General features: G+C 42.8%; 1 protein-coding gene across 2 annotated transcripts in view; it reads left to right on the plus strand.

Annotated features, from left to right (window-relative positions):
- The first annotated feature begins 977 nt into the window (after positions 1–977).
- The window catches only part of ssh2b (slingshot protein phosphatase 2b), a 38,646-nt gene continuing 16,066 nt past the window's right edge, over positions 978–23,557 (plus strand). Inside the window, exons 1-2 of one of the 2 annotated variants that reach the window (XM_079508268.1) lie at positions 978–1,232; positions 7,182–7,225. In XM_079508268.1, coding sequence (XP_079364394.1) covers positions 1,170–1,232; positions 7,182–7,225 — 107 coding nt within the window. In that variant the 5' untranslated portion in view covers positions 978–1,169. Of the gene's footprint in view, positions 1,233–7,181; positions 7,226–20,024; positions 20,495–23,557 lie in introns of those variants that run through there. The other variant, XM_079508269.1, reaches the window with a different exon arrangement.

A 23,557-nucleotide genomic window follows, 5' to 3' on the forward strand; every position in this document is an offset into this window, starting at 1 on the left:
ACAGACTTTAAAGTGGACATTCATTGCCAAACGGACAGACCACATAGACTGTAAAAAATAGGGACAGACCGACTGCTGGGATTGTCATAAAAATAATGCAAATTACTGCCACATCCTGTCGGAGTTATGTTATTGGGTCCAAAGGGACACAGCAAAGTACACAGCAAAATCCTCACGTAGCCTATCCATTTGTAGTACTCTGAAGAGTGTATAAATAGGCTAAAAGGATCACACGAGTCCATTTGGTATTTTTGGCTATATCTATGAACTATCAGAGCAAAAATGTATTTGAATGTATAGCCTTGTAAACCTCTTAACCGTCACCCGGATTTTTGCTGTATCCATCATGGAAAGCCTGGTTTCTATTCTCTGCTGTGTGTTCAGATGTGTTCTGGAGCCCGCCTACTGTATCCGGTAATTTCTACACACACTAGTCTCGCGTAGCCAGACAATTAATATTCCACAATCTCCGAATCATAGCAGTCTGGTAACGCGAGACACACGCATACAGCGAAGACGTTTCCGTATCCGCTCTAGACCGGATATGCAAACCGCAACGTCAACTGATCCCAGCCTGTATGTCGTTGTTGTCAGGCAGAAACCTCTTAGACTCCATGATATTTGTAATGTTTTTTGGGGGAAATCGATACCCTACTTTACTCATAACACAGTGTCACACAAAAGTAGGGGAAAAAAATAGCAGATCGATGCAATGGGTTTTCAGCTTGTATTCCTGAAAAGTAATAGATTTTGACATACGAGGTTAAGAGGTTTCCATCCTATTCCGGAGTGTGTGTGTGTGTGTGTGTGTGTGTGTGTGTGTGTGTGTGTGTGTGTGTGTGTGTGTAGTGTACTGTACACTAGTGAGTGACCGTCTTTGCCGCTTGTGTCTCCGGGGCCCGGGCTCCGGCACACAAATGGTTAATGGGAACTGACAGCGAGCACAGCGTTGCGCACGCGCAGACGGCTCGGCAGAGAGAGCGGAACCAGCCGGGGAGGAGTAGAGAGAGAGTAGACAGTTTTTCTGAGACAGAGAGCAGCAAGCCGTTCAACCCGCCGCCGGGGCACTCCAACATTTAACCATTATGTCCGTCTCGCCGTCGCCGCTTTCTCCCAGCAGCAGCAGCAGCAGCAGCAGCAGGTACTATCGTTTCCCGGCCGCTGAATGAATGGCGCTGGTTACCGTGCAGCGTTCGCCGACCCCCAGCACCAGCTCCAGCCCCTGCGTCTCGGTAAGCAGAGCGCCTATTATAGCCTATATAACCCCCCCCCCCCTCTCCCCCTCCCTCAGCCCGGGTGTTGGTTGTAGTACTATGTAGTAGGGCCCGAGTCGTCTCTTCGACGGACGGATGGACAGAGGAACTGACTGACTGACTGATGGGGCTTTGGGTTTGATTTCCGCTGTTTTCGCTCTGCTGTCATAAAGCTGTTTGCCTTTTCTGCCTTTGTACTCTTGCGCATGCGTGTTTTTTCTTCTTTTTTTTTAGTTTACAGTTGCAACTGTAAAATAAAATGTACACGTCCAAAGATCAGCTACATTGTAACCACGGACTGGTTACAATGTTGCTGATCTTTTTGGACGACTCCCGTTGCTATATAATGTCTTATGATGATGTCTGTCTTGTGTCTTCCTGCTGCCGTGGAGGACAATAGACACTTTGCCAGCTGAGTATTCATATCCTCAACCTCAAGGTGGTCAGGGGGTTCTTTTATTTATTGTGGTATGATCTTCATATACTGTACTGTGCTGCATATTTATACCCCGGGCACGAGGAGGGAACTGAAAATGCTCCCTTTCTCTCCAAGAATGTTGAGAAACACTTGGTATTTCTATGCACACAATCATGTGCTTATAATGTATTAATCAATTAAATGGCCACGTTCTGCACGCTCTGATCTGAAGACAGACAGACATGTGTTTTAATAACAGGCCTTTAGTGTGACTAAAGGTTCTGTACAGTCAGTCAGTGAGATGCCAAGAATCATTTCCTGCTCCTCCACTAGTAATAAGCACCTTGTGACTGAAGAACGCGGGTGGCTGGTCCTCCTTGCGTTATTGTAGGTATTGACGTATTGTTGTCTTTCGTTGGTATGTAAACAGCTTATGTAATTGTGTGTGTGTGGGGGGGGGGGGGATGTGAGCATCTGTACCTTTTTTTTTTTTTTTTAAATCTTTGTACTGTATCGGCCTCCCTCTGAATGAAAGGGAGAGAACTGGGAGGTGTGTGTGTGTGTCAATGCAAAACAGGCGCAGGTGGCAGTCCTGTTGTGATTTTGTACATGTACTTCAACAGAAACACCCCAGGCACTGAAATTAATGAACAGACACTGTGTGTGTGTGTGTGTGTGTGTGTGTGTGTGTGTGTGTGTGTGTGTGTGTGTGTGTGTGTGTGTGTGTGTGTGTGTGTGTGTGTGTTCCCCCACACAACTTCCACTTCCTGTTAGTTGTCCCATGTGTGTGTGTTGAATGTCTGTCTCGTCTGTCTGTCTGTCTTTTTGTAGGTCACACTGACAGACAGTGTCGTTTATCGCTTCTTGTTGACCAGGACCATATGTCCCCCCCCATGTTCATCTGCCCTCGCCCGTGCTGTTCGAGATCGAATACCGTGATGGTGTTTTGCTGTCGAAGTACAATATGTCACAACTCACAACATGTTGTGTGTTATCGTCTTCATGGATGGCATCCTGTCATTGACATTTCACGGAATTCTTAGAGCCAAACGGGTTCCGCGAGTTTGTTTCTTAGTGAATATTTTTGCTCCACTCGACTTTGACCTTGCAGCCGCGCATTTGACAGAGATACTTATTAGCGACACAGAGACGAAGGAGGCAGAGCAGCAGGATGGGATTCTTGGGGGTTTAGTGGCTTTCATGGAATCGAAGGCTTTTCCGGCTTTCCAGTTACGACACATGCAAGCACTTCACAGGCCAATGTTTTCCTGGGTGGTGGACGTGGTGGTGGTGGTGTTGTTAAATGTCATGGTTGAGGTCTCTCGTGAGGTGTCTCATGTGATGTCTGCTGGCTGATTACCTTGAGCTGAACCTGTCTAACTGCACTGGGATGTGCCTTTACCCACTTGAACCCTAGCACCACAATGGAAAGTTGGAAACAAGTCCCTAGGACCTTTTGTGTTATCACTGCTTTAGCCCTAATGTCTTACTGCACCTCTGTGCTGTTTACAATTCTGACTACTAAAGTATTCAATCAATCAACCAACCAACCAATCAATCAAGAGTCCCTATTCTGGGGGACAATATTCAGTGAAAATAGCCGTACATTTGGTGTAAAGGGAGAAAGGAGGAGGCCTGGCATAGATCCCTAGTCAGCCACACCATTCTACATTATATAGCGTTGAAATGGTTAAAACACACACACACACACACACACACACACACACACACACACACACACACACACACACACACACACACACACACACACACACACACACACACACACACACACACACACACACAGAGAGAGAGAGAGTTTGGGCCTTAAGGGGAGAGTCTTGGCTAGTCTTAACCTGATGTTCCTTCATATTCTTTCTTGAGAACTTGTGACTACAACAAGGGCAGGGCTGACTAACCTCCCCACCTCACCTCAGGCTGCCCGACAGGATGCTGTTGATCCCTTGGCAGACTGGCAGACAGTGCATTAACATTAACTCCCATATATTTCCATATAGTTTGTAAAAAGCCCTTTCAGAAATTTTGCATGCATGCAAAATCTGTCCAGCCGAAGAATCACTGGCTCTTCTATCTATACTATCTGAGCTACAGTAGCACGACAGGGATTATATTCGTAGCCCAGTAGTACCATGTTTTAAGGTAGACGTCTATTGAGGAATACACAAGTATCCACTGAGCCAGCCCGCTGTTTGCATAGCACAGATGCAAAACAAGAGCCCATGTCTGAACAAATCACGGCATCTTGTCAGTTCAATATCATCACTTCATCGCGATCAGTCATTCAGACAGAAGGTTTCCTTTCTATAGGGCAGGTGGTTGGTTTGGTAAAAAAAAAGTTAAATTATGCCAATTTTCAGTGCACCCACTAAAAGTTCTCTTACTGGCAAATAAACAATATGCCATTAACCCTACACAGTAAAATCCTCAGTGTTTGTTTATCCATTTATAACTATGAGAATGTACAAATCTAATGAATATGTGATTAGACTGATTACATTTGTACTCTCTTGGAGAAATTAACACTCAAGATTTTACTGCCTGTGTGAATCTGAGAGGCCTTCATTTCGCAGTTTCCTGAAATGCAGTCATATCATTTTCTCTCCGTCTGTCTCTCTTGCACATTGTGTGTGTGTGTGTGTGTGTGTGTGTGTGTGTGTGTGTGTGTGTGTGTGTGTGTGTGTGTGTGTGTGTGTGTGTGTGTGTGTGTGTGTGTGTGTGTGTGTGTGTGTGTGTGTGTGTGTGTGTGTGTGTGTGTGTGTGTGTGTGTGTGTGTGTGTGTGTGTGTGTGTGTGTGTGTGTGTGTGTGTGTGTGTGTGTGTGTGTGTGAATATATTTCTCTCTGACCGGCCACACCTTAAAAACAGACTGAGGTCATTTTCCTGGAGAGAGTGAGTGAACTAAGTTTTGTTGCTCTTCCCTCACATGTCCCTCCTCTTCACCCTCTGCTCTGTGGTTAGAGATCTGCTCGCTTTAGTCTCATTGCTTCCACCTATGTGTGCACTATGCACGTACTTCTGTGTGTGTGTACTTTTTGTTTTCTTTTGATGGGAATCATGGGATGAGTATTTTGCTTTAAGACAAGGTTCCAAACTCACAACAACCCTTTATGTGGCCTAAGGTAAAATCCTCAATCAAAGAGAATACGAGCCCGCACAGAAATGTCCTTAAGGCACTTTAATGTGGTTGGCGCGGGTAAATGTACATGTTCCACCAAAAAAATCCATCCTCAGCTTTTGCTGGCTTTTGTGCGAAATTGCGTACATGAACCTAAATAAAATGCCAACTAAATAAAAATGCTAATGCCTAAAAGACATTCCTGTGAGTGCTGGCATCACGTGAACGTTTCACCCGGTAAGAAACTACTAAATTAAGTTAAAAGAAAAGGTCTTGTGTTCGCATTATCTTGCAACTAAAGTCAAATCCTGTCAGTATGCTGTAAAATCCGAAATCCATTTTGTTACATTTGTACACCCTCTCAAAGTTACATTTACGCCGAGGGCTTTACTGTGTGGCTTTCCTTCTGGACTTCCCCTTTCTAAAATGAAACCATTCAGTTTCATACCGTATGTCTGATGTGTAATTGATCCAGCCTTTTGTGTTCCCTTTTTATCACCCAATAACATACTTGGCTCTGTTAGCATTGAAATAAAATGTAATTAATTTAATAAAAGTATATGTCACATGATGTTTCAAATGTTAATATGTACTGTAGTTTTTGGAATGGAACTAGTCATGAGGATGTAATACACCTGTTGTACATAAAGTAGGTACTTACTTATTTATTCAAGTACTGCACTTAAATAGAATTTTGAGGTACCAGTATTTCTTTTTTTTGTTACTTTACTAGAGTATTTCCAATTTAAGTACCTTTACTACACTACATCTCAGAGACAAATTGTACTTTTACTCCACTACAATTATTTGAAAGTTAGTTACTTTGTAGATGATTATTATTACAAAACATAACCACTTCAGCCTATACATTTATGCATTCGTCATCCCCATTTTAAAAAGATTTCTATACATTTGAGAACCTTGTGAAATGGGACATTCTGCATAATGAGCACTTTTATGTTTTGCTACTTTGAGTGTTTTTGATGCCATTACTTTTATACTTTTACTCAAGTGAATTTTGAATACCGGACTTTTCCTTTTGAACAGAGTATTTCTACATTGTAATATTGATACTTTTACTTAAAGGTATATTCAGTGATTTAACTTAATTCAAATATCACTTATTTGTTCTTATTTTTTGGATAATCCTCCCTACTATAAAGTGTGCTGACCATATAAGGAGTTCCTCCCTGTCCCCAGTGAGCCCCTGGGGTCAAAAAACCCTAGTTTCGGTTTGGGCTTTGGGTGGCAAAGCTTCATCCAATCAGGATGAGAGGGGCCTTCCTCCAATCATGATCGAGTGGGGCAGGCCTTGGTGCACATGCTGTTGGTCTGTTGTACTTCCCCCACTGTAGAGCGTGTGCATGTGCACATCTTGTTACCGGGTGGACCGGGTTTTTTTTCCAAACCACCCAAATCACTGAATGCTCTTTTAAGTAACAAATGCAAGTATACTTTTCCACCACTGATTATCAGACACAGGACCACCCGTGTTCGGTGCACTGTTATAGGCACCGTTAGTGTGCTTTGGTGTGGTTAAGGGAAGGTCTTAAACCCGGGCCTATATACTTTGTTGACCGGCGTTTTTATACAAGGCCTAGGTCCAAGTCGTGTGTGTAGCTTTCCCTACAGCCATCACTGCTGGTTTGGTTAAAGTAACTAGAGCGGTGCCTGTTGGGCACTGGCATACTTGGAACGATGCAAGTTGGAAATGAATGCCCCACCCAGTTATTATGTCTGTGTCTCTTTTATGCCGTTAAAAGGAGTTCTTTGTCAGGCATGCCCAAATATGAAGTTTATGCGTATGTCGGAACAATCATTGTAATGTCAGAACAGGCCAGCCCCATATGGAGGGTGATCAGGTCCAGAGCCCAGGCAGAGGCTTTTGCGCTGGTTCTGGACAACCAGCTATCCGACGGACTCGACACCGGGCACTGCACTCCCTGTGGGGGTGTGGAACGCGTGTGTCGAATTTGAAATCGGTGGGGCGAACGGTTCTCGAGTTACGTGGATTACAGATGTACGTACGTATACGTACACAGGTACACAACTACACACGTATACACAGAGACTTGGTGCATTTATAGATAGATATTACATTTTACGCTGATTGCGAACGAAGTGAGCACTAACTATAGAAGCTGGCCAAAACTGTCTGTCTGTCTGTGTGTCTGTGTCACGCTGTAACACCACCCGCCCGCCACCAGAGGGCAACTGAAATTGGAACGATACAGAGGTCTCTACGTGTGTGTGTCAGACTGCCACAACACTTCGTTCGCTTCCCACGTTTACCCGTCTTACTTGTATAATAATATAGTTTTTGTAAAATGTTATGCCCGCTCTGATTCCGTGTGTTTCTCTCTCTCTCTCCCCAGGAGTCCGGCAGCGGGGACGATGACCGTCGATCTCATCCAAGGAGGTAAGAGTTGTCCCACCCATACTGTGACATCACTGCTGTGACATCACTATTGATCACGCTTTGTGCCAACCAACACACAGCTCTGATCATCTGCGAAGGAGAACATTTCAAAAGACCTCCCTCCGTCTTGTCAACATCCTCCCCCAAAAAAAGCAACCAAAAAAACCCCAATGGAATTCTGATATCGCCAATGCCAGTTATTAGTTGTGACATCACGTCACACGATACCCCGGCGGCATCCATGTGTGACGCTCGTCCGCGCACAGTGCTTGCATTGACGGTACAAAGGGCCATCGTGGCTATTGTGAAGGCCCTAGGGGTTAGGGGAGCTAGCTGGCTGTGTGTGCTGAAAATCAGGTTCATCCTGTTCCAGTCAGCCACAGTTGCAAACTGGCTCATCGTCGGCTATCAAATAACAGTTTCCTGCCGCTGCACATTGTGTTTATTTGTTCTAGATACGCGCGGATCCAGTCTTTAACTCTTGCTGCAGCCATCCTACACTCCCATTGTTTTATTTGGCCCTGAACAACCTCATCCTGAATGCCTAACCCTTGAATGTACCAGTGTACAGTATGACAAACCGCAGTGCTTCAGGCTGACCACTAGAGAGCAGCATGTCCCCTTTGTGTCAGTGATTTGATAATTGGGTCAGGGGAGTTATACTGCTGTGGGTCAGAGATTTACTGGCCACTCCCAGGTTTAGAGCGTGTCTGTCTGGTCACTGGAGCTGCTGTGTGCTATCGGACTGAGAGCTTTCTGTATTTGTGCAGCTGGGAGTGAAATCTATATTCAAACGGTGGAGCTTTGTGCGCGCGTCTGTGTGTTTGTTGCATTTTGGTGCGTGCGTGTGCACACGGAAGTGAGAAGTGAATTAGATTTGATCGTGATTTACTTTTATTTTTAAAATGATTGTTCTGTCCTGGGCTCACCTAGGCCTGATTTATACTTGGTGGCTAGTCTGGCCACACACCCTGAAAATAGACCGAAATACAAGGTTGCAACGCATCGCAATGTGAGCTTGTCGATCAGCTGTTTCTACTGTGTGGCACTGCACTGGTGCACAACACAATCTAAATCAGGGGTCTTCAACAGGGGGTCCGGGACCACTAGGGGGTCCTCAGAATTACTACAGGGGGCCCGCCAAATCTTTGTGATAGGAACTTTTAGTTGACATTATCCACATTAACCCTAACCTTTTCTGAGGTAGAACGTCAGCCAAAAATAGCAGATCTATAAGCTCACAACACCTTGTTGTGAGTTTTGTAGATCAGCTATTTTTGGCAATGAGGTTCGTTGTAGAGGGGGAAAAATAAGCAGACCAAGTACAGAGTGAAAGGTCAAGTTTCCGAAGTAGTGAAGCCTGCCAACTACTGTAGTGTAGTCTCATCTTTGAAATGTATAAAATCTGCGACACAATTTTGTCCAATATGTAGGGGAGGGGAGGGGCGGTCATTTTCAGTTTGTCACCTTGTCATGTCTTGTCATCGTCCACCAGCCTGTTATTCCATCCGACCTGTGGAACATGTCATGCACAGCGTGACATTTTACACATGAGCAATACATTATTCCTTTGTACAGTATATGTGATGTGTTAGCTTGCAAATGGTTAAATTAACACTTTTAACACAATTTTATTATGAGATATGACCTTTTTTTAAGTATTGTTATGCATTGCCCTAATGGGAAGGTTTAGAGTTTATTTTGTGTACTCTTTACATGATGGATGAAGGCTAAAAACAGGTTTTTGCACTTTCATAGTTAAACGTACACTACAGATTTTATGGCGTAGTTGTCAGCACATTTGAGATGGGCATTCAGTTGCAAAGAATGTGGTTTCACATGTACGGCCTGGGGTACGTATGGAATGTATATAGTGTGTGTGTGTGTGTGTGTGTGTGTGTGTGTGTGTGCGCCCGACCGTGACCAGTGGTGGAAAAGTACTCACATTTGTTACTTAAGTATCAATACTTCAATGAAGAATTTAAATTTAAAATGTACTTGAGTAAAAGTACAAAAGTATTTATATCAAAAGTACATAAGCTATCAGTGTAGATTGTAGAAAGTACTCATTGTGCAGAATATCCCATTTCACATGTATAAAATCGACACAAATCTTTTGAAAATGGCAGATCTACAAGCTTACAATGTGTCGCATAGCGACACATTGTGAGCTTGTAGATTGACTATTTTTCAATTTCATTTTTCAAATGACCCAAAATATATGCAGAGCTGAAGTTGTTAATGTATGTTTTGTAATAATAATCAAAATCTACAAAGTAACTACTAGTAACAAAAGTTGTATAAGAAAAAAGTACAATATTTTTCTCTCATCTGAAACAAATAGAAACAAAAGATAACAAATATATATATATATATAGCAACCATATTGCCATGTTACTGAATGTATAGTAAAATATCAGTGTTCATTTATTGGTTTGTAACTCAGAGTGTAACCCATTTGGTTATATTTACACTGTCAGAGTTAAATGAACACTGAAGATTTGAATGTGTTCGGTCATTAACCATTTGGGATCTGTGTCTGTGTTTTTTATTTGAGCGTTCGTTGGCTATTCAAATATAGAAGATATACAAGCTCACAGCGCCTAACTTTGTGCCGTGCTGCGAGCTTACATTACAGTACATCTGCTATCTTTGAAAACATTTTGAAAGTGTGAGAACTGCTGATTTTAGAAGGCATTTGTAGAATCGGCCTTAGGTGTTAATGGGTATATAAACTGTAACAACCCTGCAATCATATAATTCTGGGGAACAAGTTTGTTTACTGTGAATGGCTGTGACACACGACTTGTGTGTCGCTCACAGGCAGCCCTCCTGGAACACGGGAACATGCTTGTATGACACAGACACAAAGTCATGACCCAGTAGAGAAATAACCAAACCTGGATCTTGCTAATGCTTTGACTACAGCTTCATGTAACAATGATTGGGTGAAGAAAAGTCACAACATAATACATCTTACAAGTATGCAAAACGTTTGCAGAATTACAGCACACTCTCAATGCAAAAACCTGTTAAAAGTTATGTAAGAAATATGTCAAGTATAACAAGCTAGAAAAGTAGCTTTTTACTCTGCTTCCCCACAATGACTAGCAACGCAACAACTTGCAACCACTTGCCACAGAATCCTAAAACTGGTTTGCTACTGGACAGTTTTGGTTTGCGAGTTGAATCACTTCTGACGGTTGAAGCGACCTGCAGCAGGGAATTCTATTCAGACCTGCAGTGGCTTTGTCACATTGGGAATCATTGATGTGGAGTTGTGGACTGGGCTTTACAGTTACAGTAGTTACATATGGTAACTGTCTACACAGTAAAAATCACCAGGGTTTAATCCATTTTCCAAATGGACACGTAACCGTAAGGTCAATTTGGTTATATTATTTGTAAGCTATCGGAGTTTATACTTTTCCTGTGTGAGGCCATTATAGCATCCTGAGTGTCTTTTCCAATATGATGAATGTCCTACCAATGAACAGTCCCTCTCCAATTCAGTGATGCTCTTCAAAGTTACCATTTGTTTATAAGATTTGATTTCTGTAAATCGATCTGGATTAAGTGCATCTGCCAAATGCCTAAAGCTTTCTCAAGTATTGACAGCAAACTTCAATGGAATAGCCTCATGATTGTGCCATAGCAGCATAACTGTAGGCTACTCTGTAAGTATTAAAAGAGATAGGAAATGCACATCACCAATGTGGCAATCAAGCCACTGAAGCCACACATTTTTAAATTGATTAATACATTAAAATCTCTGCGATACGATTATTGAGCGTTTTTTTTATCACGATGAACGATAACGTCTCATCCCATGTCATGTTGCAGAAATAGACTGTCTACAAGCTCAATGCGTCAAGTTTCACTGGTTGGGTTAAATGAGGACTAATGCACTGTGGCCACCACGGCTGAAGTGACACATGCCTTGTTTAAATATTGGGTTAAAGTGATCCCATGTAATTGTTACTGGACCCTCCAACCCTTGTGAGGCTCTAATTTAGCTACTTTTTAGCTGGGAAGCATCTCAGGTCCCCAGCTTCTCTCTAAAATGCACTATTTTAATCATTAAATAAAATGAATCCAACCAGATCGGCGCAGGCAAAACCCGGAAATGCCGTAGTAGAAGAAATGACTGCCCGGTAAATTCAGGGTACATTGCGTTATTAAAATGGCACAAAGTGCATTTTAGAGAGAAGCTGGGGACCTGAGATGCTTCCCAGATTCGAGAATAGACTTTTACCAAGGTCTAGCAGGCTTTGTGTCGGTGAGTAGTTACGTCGTTTTGTTTATTTGCTGGGAATTGTAAACACTCGCACGGGAGTGAGAAAATCGCTAGAGGGCTGCGGAATGGACTTCCACAGGCACTGGACCAGAATGGCTGTGACACACCGACTTGTGTGTCGCTCACAGGCAGCCCTCCTGGAACACGGGAACATGCTTGTATGACACAGACACAAAGTCATGACCCAGTAGAGAAATAACCAAACCTGGATCTTGCTAATGCTTTGACTACAGCTTCATGTAACAATGATTGGGTGAAGAAAAGTCACAACATAATACATCTTACAAGTATGCAAAACGTTTGCAGAATTACAGCACACTCTCAATGCAAAAACCTGTTAAAAGTTATGTAAGAAATATGTCAAGTATAACAAGCTAGAAAAGTAGCTTTTTACTCTGCTTCCCCACAATGACTAGCAACGCAACAACTTGCAACCACTTGCCACAGAATCCTAAAACTGGTTTGCTACTGGACAGTTTTGGTTTGCGAGTTGAATCACTTCTGACGGTTGAAGCGACCTGCAGCAGGGAATTCTATTCAGACCTGCAGTGGCTTTGTCACATTGGGAATCATTGATGTGGAGTTGTGGACTGGGCTTTACAGTTACAGTAGTTACATATGGTAACTGTCTACACAGTAAAAATCACCAGGGTTTAATCCATTTTCCAAATGGACACGTAACCGTAAGGTCAATTTGGTTATATTATTTGTAAGCTATCGGAGTTTATACTTTTCCTGTGTGAGGCCATTATAGCATCCTGAGTGTCTTTTCCAATATGATGAATGTCCTACCAATGAACAGTCCCTCTCCAATTCAGTGATGCTCTTCAAAGTTACCATTTGTTTATAAGATTTGATTTCTGTAAATCGATCTGGATTAAGTGCATCTGCCAAATGCCTAAAGCTTTCTCAAGTATTGACAGCAAACTTCAATGGAATAGCCTCATGATTGTGCCATAGCAGCATAACTGTAGGCTACTCTGTAAGTATTAAAAGAGATAGGAAATGCACATCACCAATGTGGCAATCAAGCCACTGAAGCCACACATTTTTAAATTGATTAATACATTAAAATCTCTGCGATACGATTATTGAGCGTTTTTTTTATCACGATGAACGATAACGTCTCATCCCATGTCATGTTGCAGAAATAGACTGTCTACAAGCTCAATGCGTCAAGTTTCACTGGTTGGGTTAAATGAGGACTAATGCACTGTGGCCACCACGGCTGAAGTGACACATGCCTTGTTTAAATATTGGGTTAAAGTGATCCCATGTAATTGTTACTGGACCCTCCAACCCTTGTGAGGCTCTAATTTAGCTACTTTTTAGCTGGGAAGCATCTCAGGTCCCCAGCTTCTCTCTAAAATGCACTATTTTAATCATTAAATAAAATGAATCCAACCAGATCGGCGCAGGCAAAACCCGGAAATGCCGTAGTAGAAGAAATGACTGCCCGGTAAATTCAGGGTACATTGCGTTATTAAAATGGCACAAAGTGCATTTTAGAGAGAAGCTGGGGACCTGAGATGCTTCCCAGATTCGAGAATAGACTTTTACCAAGGTCTAGCAGGCTTTGTGTCGGTGAGTAGTTACGTCGTTTTGTTTATTTGCTGGGAATTGTAAACACTCGCACGGGAGTGAGAAAATCGCTAGAGGGCTGCGGAATGGACTTCCACAGGCACTGGACCAGGGCTAGTGTAAGTGCAGAGCACGGCTGCTGTGTAGCACTAGCCATGTCCTGCACTAGAGCATGGCTGCTGTGTAGCAGCACTAGCCATGTCCTGCACTAGAGCATGGCTGCTGTGTAGCAGCACTAGCCATGTCCTGCACTAGAGCATGGCTGCTGTGTAGCACTAGCCATGTCCTGCACTAGAGCACGGCTGCTGTGTAGCAGCACTAGCCATGTCCTGCACTAGATCATGGCTGCTGTGTAGCAGCACTAGCCATGTCCTGCACTAGAGCATGGCTGCTGTGTAGCACTAGCCATGTCCTGCACTAGAGCACGGCTGCTGTGTAGCACTAGCCATGTCCTGCACTAGAGCACGGCTGCTGTGTAGCACTAGCCATGTCCTGCAGGACCTGCACTAGAGCATGGCTGCTGTGTAGCACTAGCCATGTCCTGCGTAAGTGCAGAGCATGGCTGCTGTGTAGCACTAGCCATGTCCTGCGTAAGTGCAGAGCATGGCTGCTGTGTAGCACTAGCCATGTCCTGCACTAGAGCACGGCTGCTGTGTAGCACTAGCCATGTCCTGCGTAAGTGCAGAGCATGGCTGCTGTGTAGCACTAGCCATGTCCTGCGTAAGTGCAGAGCAAGGCTGCGGTGCCTACCCATTAATACGGGTGACGTCAGAGGCATGGTGACGTCAGTCAGAGGAGCAGTGATGTTGTCGTCGGTGGAGGCACTGAAGGGCAGCGGGAGAGTCAGAATTAGCAGTGGTTCTCTCAACGATTAAAAAAAAAAGCTGATCTACAAGCTCCCAGCATGGCACAAAGTGACATGCTGTGGGCTTGTACTGTATATCTGCCATTTATAGCCAATCAATATGCTATTTAGCTAAGTTTTGTATAAGCCAGTAAAAAAGCTTTATTGCAATGGTTCTCAAATCCAATGACCCTGAGGGCTCCTTGACGGGTTTTCAAATGGATCCTTAAAGGCCAGACAATGCAAATAGTCGCAACTCCCTGGAACTGCCATTGGGGACTTCTCAGAGAACCAATGGTGTATTTGTATATGCTGCACCTCTACCCCGCTGGTCTTTTCTCCCAGCATTCCCTGCAGTAACCTAATATATATATGCAATCAGCATTTGTCATGCCACAGGTCAGCTTGATTAGACTGTAAAGTGTAAATAATAATTTACTTTGTGACTTTACTTCCTGTAATATGTGATGCATGTGGCACTAAACTAATCGTTTTCTTAGTCACAGGTTAGTCATAGTCGGGCTTCAAAAACTTGGCATGCCCAAAAAGGGGCTGGGCTCATCTGATCTGATACTGAGCTGTCATTGGTAGCCGTTTTATTAAGGCCTCGACAGAGTCCGTTTTGACTTGCGTTGGGGTTGAGAGAAGACACAATGCACGCAACGTTAGTGTCCATACAGAGTGCCCTGTGTTTCTATTGTTGACTTGCGTTGCTATTGTTGACTTGCGTCGGTCTATAATGTGCAATCAACTATTCATCCACTAGATCAGGGGTTCTCAACCCGTGGGTCGCGACCCCTCTGGGGGTCGCCAAATTATTTTGGGGGGTCCCCAAATTATTTAAAAAATATATATATATATATATATATATTTTTTTTTTGCTGCAACTGAATGGCTTGGAAATGGAAATGAAGAGTTTACATATAGTACACATATACACCTTCCCTAATGATTATCTGGTTTCAGTATTTATGGTGTATTGTCTCTATTATTAAGGTTATTGTAGCAGTCAATTTATATTGGGGGCCGGGAGGGGGCGGGGCGGGGGTCCCGAGACACTGCCAAAGCATCTCCGGGGTTTCCCGGCCAAAAACGTTGAGAACCCCTGCACTAGATGGCAGCTGTGACTATGTAGCTCTCCCAGAATGCAACGCTGTGTTTCCACGGAAATAAAGATACACTGACACCATTCTAGACAGGAACGCCCACAAAGAATTTTCTATGGCTGCCAATGCAACTTGGTCCAATCCTTAATCACATACGGACAAACATCTATGCCGATGCTATCTAACTTGCGGAGGTAGCGTGCCTTGTCCACGGGCAACAGATCTTTCAACGTATGGCATTGCAAATAAGTTTGATAATCGCTACTCTGCTCAATATTGTTTTGAAAATGCCGCAAATTGCATTGCAGTGAACGAGTGCAAATCACAACTTCCCCCGGGGGTGGGCGGAGTCACAGTTTGAGGCGCTGTTTACGTGCCGTGGTGTCAGTGTATGGGAGCTGTCAAATTAGTAGCCTTGATGATATGCAACACTGTAGTGACATGTGAAACTGAAGGCTTTTGACAAAATAAATGAGAAACTAACTTTGGCCTAACATTTATTGAAGGTAAAGGTTTGAATTGTAAGTAATGGAACATTATTGCTGGTATTGCAACTATTTTTGCAAACTTTAAAAAAGACAGTGATGGAAGATATATTCATGGTCATCAATGTACAGCATATTCATTGGTGGTGAAAATGTTTTATTAAAATGACTCCAAACAGGATTTCTTGAGTGGTGATATCAACATTGTATGTATTTGCATTTTGTTTAGTTTTTAAAGGGGCTAGGAGCAGATGAGGAAAAGCATTGCTCTCTGCTGCCAAAGGTCGCCAGGGGTACTGTTCTCCAACTGCGTCGTTGCGTTGCGTGGGATTGGGGGTTGTTCCCAGATTGACGGATTAGAAGGCATTTTTAGAATCGCCCTCAGATCTAAATGGGTTAAATATCTGTGTGCTTGACTAAAGAAAAGATTAGTTGACTGAAATTTGGCGATTTACTGAGTTAATCAACAGATCTGTAAAAGTTTGCTGCTGCATACAATCATGCAGAGACCAACCTTTTCAGGTTGTTGAGGTAGATGTAGATTTCACAATGACTACTGGCTATTGAAAGTTGTTGACTGACACAATTAAAGAGTTATATCTGGAGATACAAGATGTGCATGGACAAAGGCATAGAAGACAACTAGTAAACTAACAAAGTCTTGGTCGACTAAAATGGATTCACCGATATAATCGATTAATTGAAGATTTAAAATGTTGGTGAAGTGCACGCTCTAGTGACGTGGACAAGGGAGTGAAGAGAATATCCTTCGGTGTCCCTGTGTTGTGTATGTGGTGCGCCGCTGATAGTCACTAGGGTGACTGAGTGCGTGTGTGTTTTTGTGTGACAGTTACAGTTACTGTTTAGTACAACAAAAGAGTCTCCGGTGTCTGTGTGCATGTGTGCCACGGCATTCAGCGCTTTGCCAGCTGTCATTGAATAGTGTCAGTGGTCAAATCACAGGACAGGAAACCATGGAGACGTGTCATTGGTCAAATCAGCAGTGGTGAAAAAGTACTATGTTTTACTTAAGTAAAATGATCAATACCGCAATATAGAAATAGTCCGGAATTCAAAATGTAGGGGGCACGGTGGCACAGTCGGTAGTGCTGTCGCCTCACAGCTAGAAGGTCCTGGATTCGATTCCCGCTGGGGACACTGGGCGCTGGGGGCTTGTTCTCTCCTCCACGTCATCAGTGCCCATACCCGAGCCCCGAGGCGGGGTTGGCGAAAGGGCCTTTCTGTGTGGAGGTTTGCATGTTCTCCCCGTGTCCCCTAGGGTCGGTACCCTCACAAAAAACATGCAGTAATCCTGGTCTCTAAACTGCCTCCCCCTGGCCATCCGGGGCGCCTGATGGAGGGGAAAGGAACTGGTTGGAATAACGTGTTCCTTCCACGTGCTACGTCCAACCAGGGAAACGACCCCCTGTCAGGTGTAAAGGAGCAACTTGGACACTCGGGCATGAAGGAAGCATGAGTTCAAGTCCGTTGCTCTCCCCATGTCCCCCATATATGGGGACTAGGTTGGCGCCTGGCGGAGGGTGTGTAGAGCCCAGGATCACATTAGATAATTGACACAGGGGTGAAAAATGGGTTACAAAATCGTGGCTATTTTCAAATGGCTGAAATATATATAGTGCTGAAGTGGTTAATGTATCTTTTGTAATAATTATCCAAATCTACAAAGTAACTAAAGTTTTCAAATAATTGAAGTGGAGTAAATCATTATTTAAATATTTTCCTCTGACTTGAGTGAAATACTATACCTCAAAATGAGTCAACTTGAGTAAATACATACTTTGTTAATTCACAGTACACCACGTGTCGTTTAGGTACTGCAGTCACACTGTTATCCAAAGTCAATTGAAAGTAGGACAGGAAGAACAGAAAAGGCTTAAAGGCTCAAACTGACACAATTCCATGCAGGGTCAGAGCAGGCACTCCTTTTTTTACAAAAGATGTAACAACATATACCTGGGTTACTAGGGCAATGATTATGAAAGAGTGCGGAATGAAAAGCAAGGGGGAAATACTGGTATTTATTAAGATGAGCATTTGTGACTACTTTGAGTCTGATGTCCCTGATGCAACATAGTTCTTAATAGTTTCTAAATTTAACGCAAACTCTAAAACAAAAACAAAATGAAAACCAAAAAAAAGTTCTTAATAGTTTCTAAATTTAACCCATGACATTGTGCATAATGTGGACCGGCTGCCTCGCCGTCTAGTCCACTGGATCTCAACGTGGGGTCCCCCCAGGGGTCCTTGAGGTGGTTTAAATATGATTCATGTTATCTAAAAAAAAAAAAAAAAAGACATGTTGACTAATCTTCTCTTATGGGGTTCCCTGGCGCAAAATCTTTTCCCCTCAACTCAAATAATGGAGAAAACAGTACTATGACCTGCATCAAAGTTAGAAATAAATGTATGTGCAGGCAGTATTAAAAGCATGAACAGATGTTTGGAGATGTGAATAAGTCCTGAAGTGGCCAAGAGAGGGAATTGATGCATTTAAAAAGGAATAGATACCAGTCCTTGACATGGTAATGTTTGAGTTTTCATGAGAGGAGCATCACCAACAGGGATGCAATTGAGCAGACAGACAGTGAATGACATTTAGGAAGAGTGAGCAGACGAAAGAGAAGCACCTAAAACTGGAGTATGAATATAGGCCTTTAGAATAGATCATGGGGTCGGACAAGGATGTATTGTATTGAGCAGGATGGAAGCTGAGGTGATTATCATTAGAGATTTGCTTGCTTTGCATGGTATTTAGGTGAATCAATTACATTTGGAATTTAATACAATGGGGAAAAGTCAGTTGATGGTGATTGGTGTGAAGGACGTCTGCCTTTATATTATTTATGTTTTCTCTGTGGAGTCTAATAATTATTATTTTAATAGAGGATAGAAAGGGAATTATTTTTTTCCCCTCACTTTTCATTGGGTCAAGTGAGTCCACTGTCTGATTCTGTGGGCACATAAACAATCATGGCTGTGTTATTTTTCCTGCATTTGTTGTTACTGCATTTGTTGTTACCACCTGACTGCTATTCAGTCAGGTGGCACTGATCATGGATTTATCGTCAGTGTTGCAAACCGTGCAATCAATCCATGCCATAAATCGAGGCCGAGGGACATGGACAGATCATGTTCCCGCCCGGTCACAACCAACCAGGCTCACGGGTTGTTGCCTGGAGTCCTGTTTGATTTCTCAACCTGTATTCCAATGTTGTTTTTTGTGTTTTTGTTGTTGGCACCATGACACGTTGCGGTGTTGTCACATGTCGGGTGTCGCGTTGCTGACTCCGGGTCAGTTAGAAATGTTTCCTTTGAGGTCACAGACCTATGGTCGGTTGAATCGGTACCCCGTGCTCCCGTCTATCCAGTGGTGGAAAGTAACTAAGTACATGTACTTCAGTATTGTACTGAAGTGTAATTTTGAGGTATTTGTACTTTACTTTACGTATTTCCAATTTCCAGTACTTTTACTTCTGCTCCACTACATCTCGGATCCAAATGTTTTATTGTTTTTTTTGTTTATTGAGACTTGTTTTTGGCTTTTGTGCCTTTATTGATAGTTACAGTGAAGACAGACAGGAAAGAGGGAGGAAGAGACAAGGGAGAGACATGCAGCAATGGTCGTCATGAACAGGACTCGAACTAGCCCTAGAATGGCTTGTTGTTTCATACAATTTGTACAGTATTTCACATACAGAGCCATAGAACACCCTGATTCATTTCTGTTCGGGTACAAAATGCGCGGCCTAAATGTGATAAATGCTCTGTTTGTACTCACCCATTAAATAATTCCAAAGACGTGGAGTGAAATATTGTCCTCTAGTTTCATATCCATGTGAACGTTCTGGCACAAAACGTGTATTTAGTCAATTATCTCCACTTTTTCACGAGATGCACACGGACGTCTTTCTCTCCGGGCAAAGGGGCCCGGAATGACAGCTGGACATAATTTATCAAAACTTCCTCTGATCACCACAAACGTCATCACCAATTGACCAGGGAAGCACAAATGTTTGGGTCAGGTTTGGGTCACACAATTATAATTATTACGATACATTGTAAGCTTGTAGATCTGCTATTTATTTTTTTTAATCTTGAAATGGGACATTCTGCATAAAGAGTACTTTTGGTATTTAAATACATTCTTATTTCTTATGGCAATACTTTTGTTTTTTAATCAAGTATTTTTTTAAATTCCGGACCTTTACTTGTAACAGAGTATTTATGCATTGCAGTATTGATACTTTTTACATTTGAGTACTTTTTTCCACCACTGCGTCTATTTATCGCGCTCTTTCAGCGGCGTGAGGCAAGTTAAGTAACACTAAAAACCGACCCTGGATCAGCGTGTTCTCTGTCTCGCTGTGTGTCTCTCTGATTGGCTGATGCGTGTCGTCTCCTCCCCTCTCCAGCTGTAGACTTGTACCGCAGCCCCGCGCACGTGCACGCACACTGTGCACGCATGCAGCAGAGCCATCAGCCATACCACCATAGATGGACACGACACATACACACACAGACACACACAGCACCTGCCCGCGATGAGGAGGACTACTTCATTCATTGATTTAAACCTTTTTCTGGCGCTTGTAGCACTCCTATTGTTGCTCATTAGTTCGAGTTCTGGGAGTTTTTAAGCGTTTTTATATATTTATTTGTAACATTTCTGAATGCTGCGCTTAAATAGGCGTGTGACACACGCACGCACCCACCCTCCAAGAAGAACCCTTTAACCGGGGAGCGGACGAGTTCCCATGGCGCCGTGTGTTTAGGAGGATTTATTATCGTTTTATTTTTGGTTTTGTTGGGTGACGGCTGACCGAGTGCCATCGCAGCGATGCCTCCCGGCGTTGTTACCCCGCCACGGAGCGCTACGCTCGGCTGCTTCTGCTGCGTCCGCTGCGGGATGATTTCTCAAGGAAAGACCGACCAGCAGTAAGTTTGCAAAGCAGGCGGATTCGTTTCGATCTGTGTGGTTTCCAACCCTTTTCATATCAAGGTCATTGTTGATTCGGCATTTGAACCACCCATGGACCACCATTTGATGAAATTTAACCTGAATCAGACCCAAGACTTATTAGAACATGGTGTTATCATACGATTTTGTCACAATGACAATTCCATACTGTATTGATGTTGGTACCACATAGGGCATAGGAGACATAACAGGCGAACGTTTATCAAAACAATTCTTCTACGTTCTCCAATAATTGTTTAACCCCCTCAAGGACCACTGGTGTAGATGTTTGTTCAGTGTGTGTGTGTGTGTGTGTGTGTGTGTGTGTGTGTGTTTCTTTCTTGTATTGTCTTGCTTATGTTTCCTGACATTCAGCTGCTTGTTTTTTGTGAAGCACTTTGGGTTGCATTTTATGTATGAAAGGTGCTATATAAATAAAGAGTATTATTATTATGTGTGTGTTCAGACAATATTATTTAGGGAATTCAGTGTTTATTTTGGACAGCGTTGAGACAGACACTGCAGTCAACTCAACAGCTGACAGACTGTACTGAGTGGGGAGTTGCCATAGATGGTAGCTAGCTAGCTATGTATAGAGAAAACATATGTATGGTCTAAACAAAAAGTTATTTTTTTTGTTAATAGGTTCAAGCTCTATATTCTGATAATAGGCTAATTATTGCTACATATGTAGTGTTTGTTCAACAGGGGTTGGGTCTCCCCATCTCTCCTTAGCGCTTTAATAATCAGGAAAGAATTCAGGTGAGTTGCACTTGCAAATGTTATCCAAGCAGAAGGTATGTATCAGGTTCAACTTATTGATCCTGTATAGGAGTTCTCTTTCCTGTCCTGATAGGATACAATTGGTATCCCAACCTGAAAAGAGACAGGGAGACTCCTGTAACTGAACAAACACTCTTTAGCAATGACTACTATCAAAATATAGAGCTAATTAACACTTTAACAAAAAAAAGAAAATAACCACTTTACTTTACCCTATGGTAAACTTTACTTTACCCCATCTATGGTGGTATCTGCAATGTGCAAATCTGTAACTAAGTGTTTATTTCGCAGACTAAAACTATGACGAAAAATGTTCGTCTCACTGACAAACTCAATAAAAGCTAAATAAAAACTAAGCTATGATGACTAAAAACTAAGACTAAATATATTGACAATCAATGGTTAATGTATGTAGCAGAGTGGCTCACAACCTCAGCCTGTTGGCCTAAAAGTCTATCTCCCCCGAATCATTACATAGGGATATCCCTTTGGCTTAGTGGTTAAGATGTTGGCTTTCCACGTGAGAGACCCGGGTTTGGCTCTTTTTGTATGCTATTGTTTTTTTGACCCATATGTGATTTGGAAAATATCAATAAAGAAACTTTGTAGTTTGAACATCTTGGCAACATCATCTTGGCAACATCTTGATGTTGATGCAACATCTTGAAAGAGCCTATATCCCAGATATCAGACTCTACCTAACGGTGTGAGGAAGAGTTTGCCCTGTCTGTGACTCATGGCCTCACACGTAGTTGGCAAACTTGGCAGACTTCTCTGTTGTTGTGTTTTTGAGTGGTGTAAACCACTCCTACAACTGGCTTTGTTAGTTTACGTGTCTGTTCGTACCAAAAAATGAGCATGGTTGCTATGGTCACCCAGTTCACCCGGGTGTGATTTCAGCTTTGTTAGTTTACGTGTCTGTTCGTACCAAAAATGAGCATGGTTGCTATGGTCACCCAGTTCACACGGGTGTGATTTCAGCTTTGTTAGTTTACGTGTCTGTTCGTACCAAAAATGAGCATGGTTGCTATGGTCACCCAGTTCACCCGGGTGTGATTTAAGCTTTGTTAGTTTACGTGTCTGTTCGTACCAAAAAATGAGCATGGTTGCTATGGTCACCCAGTTCACACGGGTGTGATTTCATTACGTCAGACATTACGTCAGAGCACAGTTGATCAGTCTATATAAGACCTTACACCACTTTTTTTTTGGGCTCATGTGGTAGAGATGCACCTGAGGCCATCATCATAGCAAGAAAGACTCATTCAGGATGTGGTGAAATATGTCGATTGATGCTACCTGATGTGTTGAGTAACAAAAGAACACATTTGAACCACTTAACCCATTTAAGACTTGAGGCGGATTCTACAAGATAATGCCTTCTAATCTAAATCAGTGGTTCTCAAACGTTTTCGTGCCAGGCCTGCACTAAAATGACACAGGTGCTTTCCCGGTTTTTGTGAGTAAAGCCATATTTTATACTTCCGTTGGCTATAATTTGAAAATAGCTGACCTGCAAGCTCACACATTATGACTTGTTGTGAGCGTGTAGATCTGTTTTTGATAAATTAAAATAATCTGCGCCTATAATGACGTGCTCAAAACATGGGTTAATGTGGTTAAAATGTGTACACCATTTCACACGCTGGTGGCTTTAGTTTCCTTGTGTTCTTTGTAAGGTTGCCCATTGAGAAGAAGACCAGTGATTATGCTTATCTAAGCTTGAGAGAGTTCAAAGTCTAGTTCCTGTTAGCAGAGCCCTGCTCCATGGAAATATAGGCAACCGACACTGACTGGCTGGGGAGGGCAAACAGTGTTTATTAAGGAAGTGCAGAGAGACACAGCGTTTAATTACGGCATCCCGGCAAGGTGTGTGTCACAGTGTGTGTGTGGTGGGAATTCCGTGGTAAGAAGCCAATAACATCTTATTTCCTTGTCTGCAGGCTCACACATGTGTATGGTTGGGGTTTCTGGTCTGTAGACTTTAGGAAGATGGGTGTTACAGGCCAATGTTGTATGTACTACATACAACAGGTGCAAGATGTAGGCTAGCACTAATGTAAATACTACATTTATGCGTATGCGTTTACCACCTTGCTTGCTTATTGTAAGTAGTCTGCTTAATGCCTATATTGATAACTCATATCCTCATATATGCCTGAGGTAGGGCTTTGGCCCGAAACGTTACCACCTTTCTAAGTAAAGAATTATTGGGAGCTGAAATTGGTGTGCAGACTTTTTTATTCTATATCTTTGAT

The sequence above is a fragment of the Electrona antarctica genome (genome assembly GCF_951216825.1).
Source record: "Electrona antarctica genome assembly, chromosome: 8".
Classification (NCBI taxonomy): Eukaryota; Metazoa; Chordata; class Actinopteri; order Myctophiformes; family Myctophidae; genus Electrona; species Electrona antarctica.